We start from the raw sequence: 20524 nt of genomic DNA on the forward strand, positions 1-20524 counted from the left end.
AAATGGATCACAATGTTTCCAACCCTTTCCATAAGAGAGCACACAAGCACGCCAATACTATTGATTTTTGATTTATTAAGCCCACCTGCCTGTTACAGCATTGTCAATTTAGATCTTGGTATTAGCAAAAACACATTTGAGTGAGCATTAGGTGTTACGCTTTATGCAGCAGAAGCCTTATTACTTAAATTAGTAATAATAAAAAAAAATGTCAACTTCACAATGCGCTAGAGGTAAATTTAAGCCAAATCAAAAGATATTTCTGTGAAGTCTTAATGAAAATGCCTTGTTTCTATCGTTCTATCAGACGCGCTTGCAAGAAAAGAGACGTTTTTGCAGTCGGTTATTTCTGAGAGATTTTAATGAAAATGCAACGTTTCTTTGAGCCAAAACTATGCATATTACCGCCTCCGTGACAATATGTGGCTGGTCAGCTCTAACAAGCAATTCTAGGGAGGGAGAGTTGTTATTAGAGGTAAATTTAAGTCATACTAAGAGATGTGCATTCCTGATTGCCAGATATCACAAACATTATAGAATTATGAAATCACAGAAAAAAATAGTTACAACTCAACAAACGGAAAAACAAAACGTGAAAAGGCTTATAAAGGCTTAAAATAAAAGCATAAAATAGAAGCATAAATTAAAGAAAGGCGGGGACCCTAGCAACCAATTCCAAGGGGAGGGTTGCTATAAGAGGTAATTTTAGGCCATATAAAGATACATTTCTGAGTGGATTTAATGAAAGTGCCTAGTTTCTTTGCGCCAAGACTTCGAATTCTTGGTTAACAAGCGCAAATTTGAATAAAATTTTTCTTCGTATTTTGCCTAATCTCGAGTATCTCACAAAGATACATTTTTTAGAGCTTTTAGTGAAAATTCCCCGTTTATTTGAATGAGTGTTATATTCCAGTCCCCCTCCACCGAAAAAATCTTAACACCTCCTACCCTTAATTTTAAGCTGTCGAACGTGTTATTGAAAGGCAATTTACGCCACAGTGGGGATGTGCGGCTACCCCGTGACATCCCTGTGATACGTAATATCATTCCTAAGGCATTTTTCAAATATTAAAAAATATACTTCTAAATGCATTTCTTCGTGTTTTCGCGAGCAACCCAAACGTGATGCCCGCGATGACCATTTACGCCACCATTGCAAACTGCGGATGGCAAACGAAACCCTCTGGCAGCCCTGATCATTCCTAGGCCATTTTTCATACATTTTCTTGTTACAAATATGCTTTAACCCCACTGGTTCGTGTTTTTGTAAGCCAGCCTCAACGTGATACACGATGTCAATTCACGCCACCATGAAAATATGTTGCTGCCCCGCAACATACCTATAATACATATTATATTTCCTACGAAATTTACTTATTAACATCATACCTTAAATCCGTTGGTTAGTGTTTTTGGAAGCCACCCTCAACGTGATATACTATGTCAATTCACACCACACTTCCAAACAATGACTGGCTCTTTGGCATCTTCTGGCAGCCTGAATCATTCCTAAGATATTTTTTAGATATATTTTTAATAGAGTGATATCGAATTCCGCTTCCCCACTTCTTCCCCGGTTACAATGGTTCCATCTCCAATTCTGATGGCTTCCACCCCGGTTTAACCGGTTCCAGTTCCCACTATACCCGTTCCGATCCCAGTAACAAATCTGGCTCCGGTTATGTCAGTTCTAGATCTTGCACTTCTGTCCTGTGATTCCACGGTTCCGATTCAGGATTCAATGCATTCATTTTTATGATGATATTCTTTATGCCATTACTTCACTTAAAATGTTTTATTGTCTTTCTTTCTTGTGTTTCAATTATTTTTAGGGTCCACTAACAATTGCAACGTTTAGAATGCTGATTTAAAAATCAGAGAAGCAAAAACAGGAAATTTCAGAAACATTGGTACTACTACCAGCATAATTTTACCCAGGGTGTGACACGTTTGTTGCGGGTACTTGGATTAGTTATAGGTGGGATGCAGGTACCCATGCTGTGGGAGGTGGCCCTTTTAGTGTCAAAGACTATTTTCCTATGTTTTGTGTAAGCTTGGATCATTCTATTAGAAAACATCTCTAAAAAGTCTCTAAAAAGGACTCATTTCCTATGGTTTGAACAAGTTTATATCATTCTCTAAGAAAAGATCTTTAAAAACTTTCTAAGGATTATTTTCCTATGTTATGAACAATTTTATACCATTCTCTAAGAAAATATCTATAAAAATTCTCCAAAACTCCAGCTCATCTCTCTTTGATTTTGGTCAAAAACCCTGCTAACCCATCTCAGACTCTAATGGACCCTCTATAAGACCGGTGACAGTATCTATGTCTCTGAAATTTGCTTTTCTTGCCTCTCTGACTTTTGAATAAACATTCTAAACGTTCGAGTTGTTAGCGCATCCTAAAAATAATGAAAATACAAGAAGTAATAGAATAAAGTTTTTTTTATTGCAATAATGACATGTGGAGTATCCTAATAAAAATGAAAGCATTGAATCCAGAATCGGAACCATAGACTCGGAGGAGAGAAGTGGGGGATCCGGAAAAGACTCAACCACAGCCAAATTTGGAACTGGTATCAGAGCTGGCATAGTGAGAACTGGAACTAGTTCAATAGGGGTGGAAGCCAGCAGAATCGGAGGTGGAACCGCTGTAACCGGGGCCAGAAGCGTGGAAGGGGAATTGGTTATCCCTTTATTATAAAAGATGTCTTAGGAATGATTGGGGGTACCAGAAGGGACAAGAGGGCCAGTCATAGTGTTGCACGGTGGCGTGAATTGACATGATATATCACGTTGAGGGTGGCTTGCAAAAACACGAACCAATGGGTTCGTGTTTTTAACAAGAAAATATCAGAACAATGCCATAGAAATGATATTATGAATCACAGGGATGTCACGGGGCAGCCATATATTGCCGAGATGGTACGAATTGACCTGGTGTATCACGTTGAGGGTGGTTTGTGAAAACACGAACCAATGGGTTTAAAGCACATTTTTAAACAGAACATATCTGATAAATGTCTTAGGAATGATGAGGGGTGCCGTGTGCCACCCCAGTTTTCCACTTTGGCGTAAATGGTCATGGGGGCATAACGTTCGGGTGGCTTGCGAAAACACGGAGTGATGGATTTGAAGTATATTTTTATCATGCAAATATCGTGGGAATGATAATGTATATCGCAAGCATGTCACGGGGTAAAGGAGGTATTATAAGAATTTTGTCGGCGGAGGGAGGCTGAAATCTAACTTCCAATAAAAAAAAAACGGGTCATTAAAAGCTCTCGAAAATATCTCTTAACGTGGCTTAAATTTACCTCTAGCGCGGTTACGCAGAATACAAACATAAATATTATTCAAATGTGTGTTTGTCAACAAGGAATGCGTAGTCTTTGCGCAAAGAAAAGAGATAATTTCATTAGAACCTCTCAGAAATATCACTTAATATGGCTTAAATTAACCTCTAATAACACCCTCATCCTGGAATTGGTTGCTAGGGTCCCAGCCTTTCTTTAATTCATGCTTCTTGTTGCTGATATTTTATCGCTTATGACTCTTTTCACGTTTTGTTTTTCCGTTTGTTGAGTTACTGCTTTTTCTGTGATTTCATGATTTTATAACTTTTGCGATAACTCGCAATCTGGAATGCATAGTCTTGGCTCAAAGAAACGAGGCATTTTCCGTCAAAACCTCTCACAAATATCTCTGAATAAGCCTTAAATTCACCTCTAATAACAATCGTTCCTCCTTGGAATTGATTGCCACGGCGGGCCTGCCACATATTGTTACGGATGTATTGATAGGCAATGGGTATCTTTCAAAATATAGAAAAAGAAGTATATGTGAACCAGGAGCAATAGAAAAAGATAAGTTAGACAAAAAAGAAACTAAACAACATCACCATTTGTTCCCTGTTTGCTATAAACATTAAAGAAGGAATTACACACAAAAAACATTATACATAAAAAAGTTTTGATTTCTAAATAATTATAGGATCTTTCCTAAATACTTGAAAAGAGGTAATACGAAAAACATACAAAACTGCGTGTATAAAATACCTTGCATGAAAAATTTTATGTAGGCAGTCACAATAATGAATTATCCTACAGGACATATTTAGACCAAATAAAAAAAAAACAAGCTTTCCCCTTGAAAGTAAGGAGCAACTTTGAAACTTAAAGAGATTATTTCATATATGTGGGGGTTACCCCCTCCTCAATATCTCACCCTTCGTGCTAAAGTTTTTCAGAACTTATAAAGAAGCTGCTTATTCTAATTAAACGGCCCTTGTGCTTCAGGAGTTGTTCTTAAAGAATTCATAAACAAAAAGTCTAACTTCAGCGTAAAAATGAAGGTATAGAGGAGAGGTAAATCCCCTCATACAGGGAATAATTTCTATACGTTTAAAGTCTGAATCTTGCTGCTTACTTTCAGCTGAAAAAGTTTTTTTTTTAATTTAATATCTGACCGTTTTAAAAAAAATACCGGGATTTAAGAAAATTGCTTCATAGAAAATTACTTCCCTCCAAGGAAAATTCCTCCAAGTAAAGTACCTCCTGAGTAGAATGTCATCCCCTCCCTCGGATAATTCCTTCCTCGCAAAAGATCACCTAGAAAATTTTTATGAGGACTATCCCGCCTGGAAAATTCTTCTTTGCCTATTTTTATTTGAAGAAAAATAATTTCAGATCTTTTTTTTAAAATCACACCGAAAAAATTTTCTCAAGAATCCGCCCACCCCCAGTGGAAAGTTTCTCCACCGAAGTTCTGCCTCCCGGTATTCTAGAATCACTGATTCGATGGTTCGATATGATTACTTCTCAAATAACAATAATAATAACAAATAAGTAAACACGCAACCGTGATCCTTCTTCTGGCAAAAATTGCGAATTTCCATATTTTTTTTACATAGGAGTTTGAAACCTCTACAGTAGGGTTGTCTGATATGCTTAATCTGGTGGAATTATTTTCATTCAGATTGACATTAAGACTGAAGATTGACTTTTTGGAGTTGTTTTCCGCACTTTTCAAAAATTGGGCAAATTTTATCAGGTTCGTGACTTCTGATGGGTCAGATGCTTTCATTTTTAAGAGTATCAATAATTTTACCTTAAAAAATTGACTATGCATAAGCTGTTTGCCATGTCGAACAAGTGGTTCTTCAAATTCATACTGACGCAAAATAACATCAGGCAGACTTCTGACTAAAGAATTGATGCTGGAATCAGGGTCCAAGGTGGGTGACAGTGCAGAGCAGTTAGTGCTGTTTGTAGAAGGGATAAGAGAAACAGGTGAATTAGATCGACTATGAGTGGGCGATTGTGACGCTTCACGTGAAGAGTCGCACGGATCTTCACCTTCCGTCGAATTGACCACCAGAGATGTCATGTTCATGAAGGAGCCAAACGGTGATGACAAAATTTTTTTGAGCCGATGTAAAGCCCACATTCTATTGTCTGCACCTAAGATTGAAAAAAAAAAAAAATAATAAGTAAACGCAATACTATATATAGACGTCTATGAAATTCATTGTGAAGCAATGTTAAAACAGCAGAACAGTCTCAAATAACTGGCTCATTTTATATTCCCAGCCTTACACATAATATTCTCCTTAGCTTGCAAAAAGACAACAACAACAAAAAGAAAAAAATGTGGTTCAGTTTCTTTTTTAGGTGCATTCTGACGTATCCAGGATAATACACATTTTTGATTTTAACAATTGTAAAAAAAAGTTGTCACAAGCGGAAAGAGACTAACTAACGTGTAAAGAGCGCCTTAATCTTTCTTACTTTAACTGCTTTAATTTGCTTTAACGAAAGAAACAAAAAACAGTTTAGTTAGATCTAATCATATATAGGCTACCGTCCCCCGTATTGTAAATAACTTGCAAGTGGATAAGAAGAGTTCGATTAAAAATTTTTTTTTTCAAAAAGAAACAACAAAAAACAAACAAATCCTAGCATGCAAAAAAGGATTTTATAAGATAACTAAATTAAAGCTTATGAGCAAGTTTCCCTGTTTTGTAATCTTCAGTTTTAACCAAACTTCAATAAAAAGAAGTTAAGGCATTTATTTAGATTCCAAATTAGTTATTCCCACTGAGAACAATTGGCATACACAGCTAAAACACCTGCTCAAGACCATACGCGCTCAAAAGAATAAAAAAGTCCTAGATCCCTTAAAATCCTTAAGAGCCATCAACAACACGATGTTTAGAAATCTACGATGCCTTGATAAAACAAATTAGAAAAAACTTACTCAATGAGGCACGTTGAGCGCAAGCAGCAAGTGCAACACATAACCTAAGCAGTCCGTTTAGATCTTTATTGTAAGGTTTTGGTTCACTCCTTTTTTCAAAGGATTCAAGGATGGTCTCTAACAAAGGGTCTAACAAACTTGCAACAAACCCAACACTTGGCCTAGCCATAACACTTCTATCACTCAAACTCCCACTAGAAATGCTTGCATCCATTCCACTTGAGGGCAAAACTGGGAACACAGTAAATTTCCAACCCCATCCGTTTATTGAACCGTCACTGTTGAATCTCCATCGAAGTTCATTACCAGGGATTCGTAGTTCATTTGACCAACAAGACCAGTCTCTCCCGGACCTCAAAGTAGCAATTCTGCCCGACCCATCGGTTATCGTTAAGGTATCGTGGCGCCGTTCTGTTGAGCATTGGTGATCAAATTCAATGCGTAAAGCCTCAGCGCCAGGAATGATAACGTGACCAACTAAAGTGCAATCATCGTTGTAAGGATGTGGCGACTCTTGAACAACCGGTGAGGGTTGACGTTTAAGTGGATCCAAATCCAGGGCCACATTTTCAAGTTCAGTTAGGCAAAACTCAAGAATCATTGCAGAGATTTCAGCGTCAGTACTTGCAAAACCTATTGAAAAAGAGAAGAATTTAATTGGCTTACAAATAAAGGTAACCCGAAATACTTTTTCAAGATTTCAGGTCTTCGCAGACTAACATTCCCAGACTATTTATCTGTGTAATATTTTAAAACAGCCTGTTTTTGAAGACTGATGTACAAACAGTTAAGAATTATGGGTTAATTTTGAAAAGAATAAGAAAATCCGTCTCTTCTTGGAAAAATTTTTCAATCAAGCATTGTCGAAAATTGAAAAACAACAATTTTCAGCTTGCTTTTACGAACACTGGGGAAAAGTCTAATAGAACAAAAAAGCGGAAACGTAAATTTGCAAAAGAATACTTGAATGTTTAATGAATATTGATGGTGATGGAAACATTCAAAATTATAAAACACAAAATTGCGAAGAAAGGAAGAAAACGAGGACAATAAACATCCAGTGAAAAAGTTAAAAAATTATGCAAATATTTCGAATAAAATATATAAAAATATATAAGAAAACCTTAAAACAAAACAAAAAACTAAAATAGGATGACCCCTTCTTAGTAACGGTGAAAGGATAAGGGTGTTACCCTTTCACCGTTACTAAGAGTGATATGTTGTCTCAGATATTATTTATTCAAAATTATGTAATTAATTATTTATTGGTCTACATTTATCCAAGTCGCATACTTATGTTACAACAACAAATCACATTTAGGTCAACAACAAGTCAGATACAAGCCACAAGCCCAACTAAATAATTTTTTTTTTTTTGAATGAGTTAGACTTATACCTATAATATCTGATTTTAAACAGCTCATATTTTTAATTAAGTGACTATGTTTACGCTTAGTAGTCTTTAAAACAACATTTTGCAGTCCATATCGAATGAAGTAGATATCTTAAGCTTGTGAGCCCAACGAAGGAACCATTTGATAATGACAAACGCTGAATCCAGCCACCTATTAGAGTGAAGGTTACAAGTTTGACAAAATATGACACATTACATTTCTTGAATTGCCACATCAGACATCACAGTTTATTTGCTACATTGGCTCCTATATATATATATATATATATATATATATATATATATATATATATATATATATATATATATATATATATATATATATATATATATATATATATATATATATATATAAGAGAATACAAAGAACATTTTACGCTTCCATCTCCAAATTTTGAATAAAAATTAACAGAGTTTGCGAAAAAAAAATACCTCAAGCGAAAAAAATTACCTCAATCAACAAATATATTCCCGTAAATATATATATATATATATATATATATATATATATATATATATATATATATATATATATATATATATATATATATATATATATATATATATATATATATATATATATATATATATATATATATATATATATATATATATATATATATATATAAGAGTACAAAGAACATTTTAAGCTTCCATCTCCAAATTTTGAATAGAAATTAACAAAGTTTGCGAAAAAAAATTAAATGGCCTTGACTAGACTGATACCTATCAGCTTCCGATTTTACAAAACTCACGTTTATAATGATTAAGAGTTCCGTTCTGGAATCTTCATTGCTTGAAATGGATATTTTAGTCTAGTCAGATAGTAGGGGTAATTGTCTTAAAATGAGAAACGTTTAATTCAAATCTTACGTCAAACTATTAGGGCGATTGTGGTGCCTCGAGTCGACTTTGTCTTCTCTTAGGTCTATCTTAATTAAAGTGTTCCGAAGATTCTCTGAACACATATTTGGGGAGATCAGGATTTGGCTTCAAATATTCCTTTGGAACGTCAGATCAATTCCTCAAGAAGTCCAATAAGGGCAAAGATCTATAAGTCCAATAAGGGCAAAGATCTATAAGTCCAATAAGAATCTACAAGTCCAATAAGGGCAAAGTCCAATAAGGGCTAAACTATAAGGAAAAAGATAGTAGACGTTTGAAGAAGCCTGAAATCGTAGACTTCCACACTTTCCTGCATTTTCACAAGTGGAACTCGAATGGAATTGAATTTTGAAAGAAAAAAATACATCACTGGTCCTTTATCATTTCAACACCTGAGTCCTGTATGGATAGAAATACATTAACTATTTCATCTATCCTTAATATGCTACCTTAAAATTCTCCTTACTTTTTTTTGACGAACGTACATTTTTTCTTCTGTCATTTTCGGAAAGCTTGTGCTTATTTTTGTCAAACTTTTGGAAATACGATAAATATGCTGTATTGCATGCCTTTGTTTCATTTTGAATTTTAATTAAAATATGACATTGAGTCCTCTCTTCCTACCTAGTCAGCTATGATGACACTCAATTGATTTTTTACTGAAAGGTATAGTTGAGGAAGAATAAAAATACAGAAAACAGACATTTAAGTTAAGTTGATGTTAAGAATTACCAATAAGAGCAGAAATAATTATATTTTTTCTGATTTTTTAAAGTCTACTAGCAACAGACAACTTGAGGAGATCAAGCAAAAGACGGACATCTCGCAGGTTTAAAACATTCATGAACTCAGGAGCACATTCGGGACTTTCTTCTATTTCATTGTGAGGTCCAAAAGCTTGTGCTTATTCATGTCCGAATTTTGGAAAAACGATACATATGCTGCATTGCAAGTCTTTGTTTCATTTTGCATTTTAATCAAAATATGACATTGAGTCCTCTCTTCCTACCTAGTCAGCTATGATGACACTCAATTGAACTTTTACTGAAAGGTACAGTTGAGGAAGAATAAAAATACAGAAAACAGAGATTTAAGTTAAGTAGATGTTGAGAATTACCAATAAGAGCAGAAATAATTATATTTTTTTCTGGTTTTTGAAGTCTACCAGCAACAGACAACTTGAGGAGATCTAGCAAAAGACGGACATCTCGCAGGTTTAAAACATTCACTAGCTCAGGAGCACATTCAGGACTTTCTTCTATTTCATTGTGAGGTACAACCTAAAGTAAGACAATTATTTTCCATTAAAACATATCAAAATGAAAATATTTTCATAATAAAATTACTTGACAGTATAAAAACTTAAAGATATTGGTTGGTCAAAACGGAGAAAAATTCTAAACAGAGGAGTTTCACTATATTGCAGCGTCAAATTTAGCACACACCCTTTCTCAGGTATTAATAAAGTCTATTTTGTTTCTACTCCATAATTACTTTTTCGTCATATTATTATTAGTGGCTACATATTTTGGACAATCTTTTGAGTCAGAATTCCAAATCTTTCGTTTTCACCTTTTACTGAAAAGAAAAAAAAACTTTAACAAATATTGCAATATGTATTGAGACTGTAATATGATAGCTGCGAGGGCATAATATGAGAAATTTTTTTACGGTCAAAAATAAAACTGCACGAAAATGTAAATATTTTTCCCTTTTAGCAGCTACAAGGCTGGTGCCAAGACAGGTCTTCAACTCAATGTTAAATTAATACATCGACTTTTCCTGAAATAAATAAAGAAAAGAGCTTTTCAATGAAAATTAAAGAGTAAATTCCAAAAATTCAGACATTTGAAAACAGCTCAAAACGCGTACTCTTGACCAAAAAGGTTAAAGTGGATTAGGTTTTTTATTGAAAACTTAAACAGATTGCTTCCATTGAGAGTTTTGTTAAACCACGTAATTTTTGCCATACCATTGGATCGAATAGATTTAAAATGACAGTAACAAAATTAAGTAATTTTACAACAGTAATAAAATATCAATTGTTGCAATTTTTTTTATGTTAACACATTTTAACTACGCAAAAGAGGTCACCCTCCCTCAGAGCCACCAATGGCCATAATTTTCATTTGTACTTTAATGAAAGCCAAATAAATAACTTAAATTGAAAAGTATATTTAATGATCTTAATTTCTATACATTTGATCCTAAATTATTCACACTTAGAACATAATATCTAAAAACATATATCTAGTATCTAAAAAGAAATGCTTGAAGTTCGAGCTGTATTGGCTTTATAATATTATAATTTGAATAAAAACAAAGTTCTCCGTACGGAAGTGAAGACCGAAGTTAAAACTTTAAGCAAACAAAAATTATTTGATCGCGGATTATGCAAGATACATCTACAAAACTAGCTTAGATAAACTGACTCGTGGTATTTTCGATACCAGCAGAATTCTAAAAAAATAGCGCTTTACTGAAAGCACAAAACCAACCAAAAAAAGCAGATCAGAAAATTCCATGTGTAGCCCGCAAAAAAAAAGATTAATTTCCAAGTGTTTAAAAGTGTTTTATAAATATGAAATAAGGGAAGATTAACAAAAGCACACAATAAGAAATGATCTTTGATTGTTTGGAAGAAAAAATCATCGATAAAAATGTGTATCGACTTTTTCTTTTAGTGTTATTGTTGGTTATTTTTATTTTTCTACTTTTTTGTAGTAGGATTTTTCCTTTTTTTTTTGTTTATTAGTTAGATAAGAGAATACTTACAAGTGCTTTTTTACCGTACGGTACATAAGGTGGAGCTACCCAAGCAATATTTATATAGTAATTACTACTACTTCTACTACTACTAACAACTCACCGCAGCACCAAGCCACCTGAGAACAACACTGCTACACACGCTCCTCCTCCATCCCTTTCTATTTAAAGCCTCTCTCTTTACATCCTCCCAGGGAGTTCCGATCTTCAGCAATCTGTCATCCTTCATCCACAGAACATGCCCTAGTCATCTCAACCTTTCTCTCATTATAGCCCTAGAAAGCGAGATTGAGCCACACTTTTCGTACTCTCTACTGTTTGAAATACGGTCAGTCAGGCGTGTACCGAGAACAATCCGTAGGCACTTTGTCTGGAAAACGTCTAGCAAATCTTCTGCTTTTCGAGTGATCATGCTTTAGAACTATAGTTGACCACTGCCATCACTGTAGCTTCCAATACTCTGATCTTGGTTTGAAGGCTTATCTACTATTCTTAAAAAATTTTTTCAAATGCGAAAAAAACCCTGAGCCTTGGCTATTCTGCTTTAACACCTTCACTGCTCCCACTGGCTTTGCTAATAATACTACCAAAGTAAGTGAAGTTGTCCACCTGATCAATCTTTTCGTTTCCCAACGTCACCTTTTTATCTTCACTTATTCCTAGCCTCAGCGACTTAGTCTTCTTAACATTAATTTTCAAACCTATTCTAGCCCCCTGAACTCGCAAAACTGAAGTTCATTCATTTTGCTCACACTTTCATCTAGGATGCTTGAATCATCAGCATAATCCAAGTCCAGAAAAGTTTTTCTTCCCCGTTTGATTCCACGTTCTCGCTTTGCCTTTCCTTTTCTCCTTAAGACAAGTCCATCAAAATGATCGATATAAAGTGGGTTAGAAGACAACCCTGCTTAACTCCTGCTTTAATAAGTGCTACCTGCAGAGACCACACTAATGCCTCAATAATTACGACGCTCACTTTTGTCATCTTTCTTTTATAGTGGTTTAATTAATGTCTTCCTAAAATCACATGTACTTCCCTTTTTTCTAAAATCATATTCATAATCATCAGTAACTTATCTCTAACCTCAGAGCCACCATATTAAGAAACTCATTTATCACAGTATCCAGCACCTAGGATCCTATTATTTTTTTTTTATTATTTTAGTACTGCCTCTAAATCTTCCTCACAAAACGAATCTTTGTTCACATCCAAGGAATCACAAACTTTCACGTCGTAAGAATTTTTCATCTTAATCGCCAGGGGCTAAATTCAAGTTTTGATTTTGTTGACTAGCTAGCTAACCTTTCTGTTTTTCAGATTATTAGTCTAAATGAAATATAGTTAAATATAAATAATTCTGGGTTAATTAACATATCTGTATAGACATGTTTCGGCATACATGTTTATGTATTCATGTATAAAAATGCTAGAGGTTTATTACCTAGTTGTTTCGGGAATATTTTTTAAATGAATTCAGGCTCTCATGGTCACGAAACTTGAGCAAACAGTAAATTCCATGCTCCGTTAGTGATAACGTTCAAGTCGAAACATTCCTTTGTGCACAGAAGTATTAGTTTGTGGGATGAATGGATAGTAAAGTTGAGGATAATGAGGGTTTGAATAATTGTATGCATTGGTTAAAGGATAAATTATATCATAAACATAGTATTTAAACTGTAAAAAAAATAAAAATTATAAACGTATAAAAAGCAACAATTATTTTTATAGTTGGGCAATTTTCAGCAGTGGGGGAATTGGAGAATGATGATGGGTTGTTATTTGGTGGTTTATGCCGTAGGCAATTGGACGACTGATGTTAGTTGATAGGTTGGTAAGTGAAATTTGGGTTGAAACAAATTTTGGACGTGGTTATATTTGTTTTTTCATGTTTACTGGACTGCCCTGTTGGACAACCTTGTATGTGTATTGTAAACACTTTGTTCAATATATATATATATATATATATATATATATATATATATATATATATATATATATATATAAATAATTCTATGAATAGTGCTTCACCGACAGTGATATCGATAACTTTTAGTGTAGGCCTAGAATTATGTTTCTCTGAAAACTAAAGCAAGTTCTACAGCCCTATTAAATAGTAAAGCGATTATCAAAACGAAAGCGTCCTAACTCCGAAGGTAAACTTATAAGCGATATAAGAAACTTAAAGACTCGCGTAGGACATAATATTACCTATTCGAGTCCTAAGATCGAAATTTCTATATATCATCTAGATTTCTAGGATATAGTTCTCGAAAAATCAGTCAGGAAGTTCTTACAAGTCAGACAATTCAAGTTTAACAACAACTCTTGGGGAGTGAGGGCTAGTCCCCTGTAAGACTCAAGGGATCGGAACACAAACAAGACCCCTCTTCCTCTCCAAAGTCTTTGGCCAACAAGGTCAAATGGGAGCTAAGCATGCATACTACCATTATAATGACTCATATTTAATCAAAGGCCCAAAGAGCGTACTAAATACCCTCCAAATCAAACATATTGAAAGTCTTTGCATGTCCCTGGTTTCAGCAAGATATTATAAAATAAAACACTACAGCATTATGGTGGAAAGATTTATAATCTTAAAGAGGTATCAAACCAGGGGAACAGCTGCAGTTTTTCGATATAAAGTTATGGATATAATTACTAGGATTTGAAAAATAGTTATAAAATAATTAAATCCTTATCTGAAACTTTTTATAAGTCGAATAAAACTTAGAATAAGTTAAAATGAAGCATAGAAAATCAACCATAATTAGCGTTTTGGTAAAATAATATGATAGAGAGACACCTCGAACCTTAGGACTAGAAGCAAAAGTGGCTGCAGCTGCCCCAATAACACTCGCTGAGATTCTGGACGCGTTGGATGCATGAGAACGCATACTAGCAGCAGATTCACCAACTGATGAAAAAATTGCTAACGGATCATCGCTGAGTTCCACTCCATCAATCTCGGGTGCCTAAAAAGATAAAAAAAAAAAACAATAATAATTTCAAGACAAAAATACAAAGAGAAGAAGAGAGAAAGAGAGAGAGAAAGAGAGAGAGAGAGAGAGAGAGAGAGAGAAAGAGAGAGAGAGAGAGAGAGAGAGAGAGGGGGGGAGGATGAATGATAGACTTATCTATCAACAAGTGAAATGACATCATTTTGATACAATCCTAAAAGGGCTTATGCCATATTTATCTCTCACTCACTTGGAACTTAAATTAAACAATCTTAAAATCAACGTCAATTCAAAATCGAGTAGTTGCGGGCATAAAGCCATGGCTAATTGTAGAAAAAGTCAAGACAGATAGTCCAAGTGAGTGAGAGGCAAATATGGCACAAGTCCTTTTTAGGATTGTAATCTTCACTTGTTGATAGATAAGTCTATCATGCATCCTTTCATACGTTATGCGTAGGGCAGAACTAAGTTAGGTAGTCTTTAAACTAAGGGAAGAAAGACTGGATTGATCTTCTGAAAGAAGGTTCATTTAAATGAATATTTAAATTTCTAGACCACTTTTAGGATATAAGAAATGGAGCCACGGCAAGGTGCTTGTTTTGGCCATAATATCCCCAAAAACAGCAATTTTGGCCCAAAAAGGGATAAAATACAATCAAACATAGTTTCTAAGATAGTCCATCAGTTTAAATCTATTAAAAACGCTTATACAGAGCCTTCCAGTTTCTGAGGACAAACAACGGTGGAGTGACATGTTCTGACCCTACGCATATGTGAAGTCTACATAATACGAAGGGTTAGTAGAAGCACACACGCAAAGAGGGGGGGGGGGTCTGAGCCCAGACCTATTGAACTCCTAAGTTTTCACAAATTTCTTTGTACTTCTTATTAACGTTACCAACTAAAATGTTTTTATTATTGACCGATCGAAAAAAATGTGTACGCACCTGAATTAGTATTGGTAATAATTTAAAAGTTTCACTAGAATAAGTGTTTTTATTTACAACTCTCTCCAGCACTGAACAGTACCGTATAAGCACTATATAACATTGGATAGCTCCATAGCCACTAAAGGAGAATTAGCACATCTTTATGGAGAGGGGGATGTTCTAAGGCTAAATAATTTAAATAGACTACACATCCCAACAATCAGAGCAGATCTCAGCCCTTCAAAAAACTGGACAATTTCCTTTTTTTTTTTAACCCTCGCCCCTTCGGAAACTTTTTGAGGGTATATTTTTTATTCGGAGGTGATTTTGTTAAACCAATGGCAGTAGAGGATGGCAAAAAAATTATCGTTATAATTCAAATTCGGCAACGATACTGGGAAAAAGGTTTTAAAATTAAATTGTATTCTGTAACTCCCAGCCTTTTAAACAATAATTTAAGTCCCGCTTACTTACTCCTTATTAGAATACAAAAGATTTTGCCAGCTGATAACTGCAAGCTTTTCATTTACCAATTCCATTTCAAAAGTAAAACTTTTACAATATTAAGATAATACATCCTAATCGTGACAATAGAAAGAAAGTTTTATGTAAGTTAGAATAATTGGATCATTTTCAGCCATCACCAAATAGTCTTAACAACTTTTTTTGCTTCTTATGGAATTCAATAGCATTTAAATTGTTGTTTCACATTATATTCCCAGCACATAAACTACGGCATCAAAAGAGATGAAAAACTGAGAAATTGAAATGATATTCTATTTTTAATTTAAATTTTAATAATTAAACCCTAATAACAATAACAATAAAAAATGAGAGCCAAATTCTGTTCAAACACAAATTAACAGAAGAAGAAAAAATTACCAAATTTCTAGCAACTTCTGCTTCTTCTAGCTTTCCTTCACCAAAATCTAGCTTTAAGCAATCTCTTTCTCCTGACAAGATTGACTCTGTTTCAAATTCATCCTGTGGCTTTCCAACTTCCACTTGAGATTCCAAAACTGCAGCCACAGCACGTCGAGACAATACAACCTGCAGAGCTCCAACAATGTGGTCTAGTGCTTGTTGTTGAGAAGATACACTTGACAAAGACATCAGGAGACGAGCTAATGAAAACTGCTGGACAACAGCAGGCGTTTTGAGACTGTTATCAACTGAGTTTAAGTCTGACCAATTTTCAAGAGGGCCACCTATAAAGGATACGAATAAAACCTGTGGACAGGATAAGGCATGGCCGCCACCAGGAGAAGGGGGAGGTCAACAGATCCCTGTGAAACAAAAAGACATTATAAGAAATGTATGAAACCAACAAAATCAGAGAATTCTCTTTAAATGTTGGTAAGAACAAAACTTCTGCTAGTATAAGCCCCCCTCCCCTGAGAAAATTTTCAGGCGGCACTCTTGCGATAAGGAGAATAAGAATGTTCAATATTCCTATCTTTGACCTCTTCAAAATAATCATGTATTGTCATTGCTGAAAACTATACATTTTACAATAAATTCACAAAATAGCTGCTTAGTTTTTTTCTTTGGCTTAGATATTTGATAAGTTAGTGAAGTGCTCCAAAAATATATGATTTCCTTTCATCGCAAGAATGAACTAAATTTCTCAGGCTAAATTTCTTTGGCTTATTGATCTCTAATTCAGCCGAATATTGTCATACTACTCACAGGAAACTGGTCTTAAAGAGTTTACAATCGACAATCAGTGGTTCAATTAAAACCCCCAAACTACTTGCTTTTGCCAAGCTATTTCTATAAAAGTGCATTTTCCTCGGCTTATTTTATTTTGTTTTATTTTTATGTTTCTAAGTTTTTTATCTTATATTACAGAATATTGTTTTACGTGGAGAGAAAAATAAAGAGACCATACACAAAATAAAGACTATAAAAAATTGGCACGTTGACGTAGGAAATTAAATGAACAAAAAGGGCTTTTCCAAACAAAGCATCTATTCAATATTAAACATTCAGGAGTTGAAATTAGCATGTTTCGTTACAAATAAGTGTTGATACCCATCCTTTTAATACTTCCTGACAATGGGCTACTTAAAAAGTTAATAGTCCCACATTCAAATTTTATACTCATATTTAAGTTAAATTCTTAGTACCTTTTTTTCCCAGTGCTAAGAAAAAGATCGTTTGTTGTCCTACAATATGTAACAGAACAAAAAGTTGTCAAATCGTTGTAAGCAGTCGTAAGTAAAAAGCTATATTCTACAAAAATAATCAATGTATAAAATATATGTGTAAGCCTCATCAACAGCTAAATATAGAAATTAAATGATTTGAGGAGAAGAAAACAGAAGTTTTGATGAAGTCCTCAAACGAGGCAACAACAAATCAGACGCTAGAGATATGGCAAAAGATGCCCAGCGAGTATAAGACTAGATAAGGCTAGATGTTTAATTATATATCGGTAATATTGGTAATAGTTTTATTGTTCAAGAAAGATTTATATTCGCCCCCTAAAATCTACTCCTTCAGCAGATGTTTTTGAAACTTCTATACTGGCTGCAAATAGAAAATTTATTAGGGATATCACCATCCCCTAAAAAATATTTTAATTAAATAATTTCGCCAGGAGGCAGCAATAACCACAAAAAATCATTAATACAATTCTTTTGTAAGACCCTTTAATGTATTTCACAGTTGTCAAAGAACTAATGAGAGAGGTCCAAGAACAAATGCAGCGTGAGCTCAAAGAAAACCTCGTATCTTGAATGTTTACTAGAAGCTTTGACTACGCTAAAACGCTCTCAAAACATCTTGAAAAATAGGCACCTTACCATGGTTTCGCCACACGCAGTTGGTAGCAAGAAAGCCTTGCAGACATATATTTAGTTCCTGATTACACGTAATTTTTAGTACCTTATATTAGCTACTGACGCAGCGGAAAACGTTTATCCTATTCAGAAACACTCTACGAATAACTAAAAAGATACACATTCTTAAGTAAAAGAAGCGATAAAAGAATTATCATCTAAAGGATTTTTCAATTTAAAACATTTAGAGCCTTAAGGACTCAAAGCATTTAAACCATCTCTGGTCCTATGTTAACATACCAATATGAGATGCTCCCAATGGGTCCTTGCTGACTGAAAATGGAATTGGCTCCAAAGGACTAATAAGTCCAGACTCTTTGCATGTCCAGGCAATGCTATGAGAAGAACCGCATGCAACTTTAGAAACATGTGCACCGTCTAATCCTAATACAGGAGACGGTTTTTTATTCACGGCAGTACAGCCATTTCCTTGTTGACCATGATCATTATCACCCCATGCATACACCTGAAACACAAACGATTCTCCCTTCAGGATACACAAACTAAAATGTTTTTTTGTATATAAAAAAAAAAATACTGTTTTAACATATACTTTAAAAAATAGCAAATAGACTTATTTGACAAAACCAAATAAAGGTAATATTTTCATCATAATGGAAATGTCCACATTACTTACTATTGATAAAAAAAAAATTATGTTTAGATGATTTCTACACTGTTTAATTTGTTTTTATTTCCCATTCAGTTCCTAAATTCCGCTGCTTTTCCATTAATTTTTGAATTCGAATTAACATTTTGAGCTTAATCACCTTTTCTAGCGGTATTTATTAGGATTAAAAGGAAGTGCACAAACATGAGGGCTGTTACGGAAGAAAACCTTGTACAGATTACATCGTATATATTTGTGCTATCTTTCACCCCGCTCCACGGGGCCCAGACAATGGGAATTTTTTCTAATGAATATTAGCCAGAGGGTTTCAAACGGCAGGCATAAGAAAGAAATAAACACGGTAGCATATAATATTTTGTAAGGACTGGATAAAAAATGTTTTGTAACTTTCTTTAAAACACAATACTTTAAGTTACTTACTCTCCCTCAAAAATCAACCTGAAAGTTTCAACACCGTTTCCCAGGGGTGACACCAAACTGGATTTAATTTCTTGTGCTGAATCGAAAACCAAAGGGATTTAGATTGTAAACGCATCTAGAGGAACATTGGCTTCAACTATAAGGTGCATACCCCAACGTGATTGATGAGGTATTGCGAACGCTAACCAATGATATAGACACAATGACACTAGGGAGGAAGTAGAAAACACTAATTTTCGTCAAGCATAAGAAATCAGGGTATCTATATAATTAAAAAAAAAGCTGTTTGTGCTCCATCACTTTGATTTTTACGGAACGGGACTAGAACTTTCAATTTTAACCAAGTGAGCCTCCTTTAAAATTTATACAACAATCCCTTCTATGAAAACCTTAAATGCCCCTAGGACATAACTTACAACCCTTGTCCCCAGGCTCTGGGGGTTAGTTTCAACCCCTAAAGCTTTGTCATACAATATTTAGACTATTTCAAATAAAATGGATATCTCAAAATTTCTATTAGATACATTTCGAGACAATACGAAGTGTGTCTGTGTCAATCATTCAATCAATCTATTTATTCAACTAATAAGTTTACAACAAAAACACTTCATCATAGATTCCCCCGCAATGCTCTATGGCCAGGAAAAACAATGGGACCAACAACAAAAAGAAAAAGTATTTTCAACATAATGCATTTAGACCATTCAAAAAAAAAAAAAAAAAAAAAAAAAAAAACTGAATTAGAGTGTGTGTGGGAAATAGCTGCCATCCGACCACTTTGACCCTTCAAAAGGGCACTAGATCTTTTGATTACCAATCGAATGAGCATCTTCCAAAATCTATATTACCTTGTTTTCTATAAAAAACCTCACAACCGTACAACCCTTGTCCTAGGGGCTTTGGGGGGCTGTCATCCTCAAAGACATAATATTCGGACCTTTCAACTGAGATGAACAAAATGGCTTTCTCAAAATTTTTATCGGAAGTGTTCGAGGATATGATAGGCATGGGGGGGGGGGCATTTCTGAAAGTTTAAGCTCCCCTCAGAGTTTTGTAATAATGTTGTATTGTACATTGATTTACATGAAAATTCACCTCTTTAGTACTTAACAAACATTTCACAATGTTGATAAATCTCCCCGCGCTCCAATTTTAAAATAACCCGGGTAAAATAAGTTTTTCTGTTCAAACAGGTTCAACAGAACAAATAATTACGCTTGTTCAATAAGCAATAACAATTAATTGAAATTTATTAATTAGCTATATCGAACACGGGGTTTAAGTTTATTAACAGTTTCCAGATCGAAGGGGGGGGGGGAGTTTCGCATTCAAAAAATCGTGGCATACGAGACAGAGCTAAACCAAAACTTTCATTGGTGAGTACATTGTGTGTTTGATCACACATTGAGCTGACTAT

General features: G+C 34.4%; 1 protein-coding gene across 1 annotated transcript in view; it reads right to left on the bottom strand.

The window, feature by feature from the left end:
• The window catches only part of LOC136027197 (probable E3 ubiquitin-protein ligase HERC2), a gene marked incomplete in the record, with an annotated part of 290251 nt that overhangs the window by 66439 nt on the left and 203288 nt on the right, over nucleotides 1–20524 (bottom strand). Inside the window, 6 exon segments of the mRNA XM_065704213.1 lie at nucleotides 5113–5465; nucleotides 6262–6894; nucleotides 9678–9840; nucleotides 14138–14299; nucleotides 16096–16421; nucleotides 18297–18522. Coding sequence (XP_065560285.1) covers nucleotides 5113–5465; nucleotides 6262–6894; nucleotides 9678–9840; nucleotides 14138–14299; nucleotides 16096–16421; nucleotides 18297–18522 — 1863 coding nt within the window.

This window comes from Artemia franciscana, chromosome 5, assembly GCF_032884065.1.
Source record: "Artemia franciscana chromosome 5, ASM3288406v1, whole genome shotgun sequence".
NCBI classification, from domain to species: domain Eukaryota; kingdom Metazoa; phylum Arthropoda; class Branchiopoda; order Anostraca; family Artemiidae; genus Artemia; species Artemia franciscana.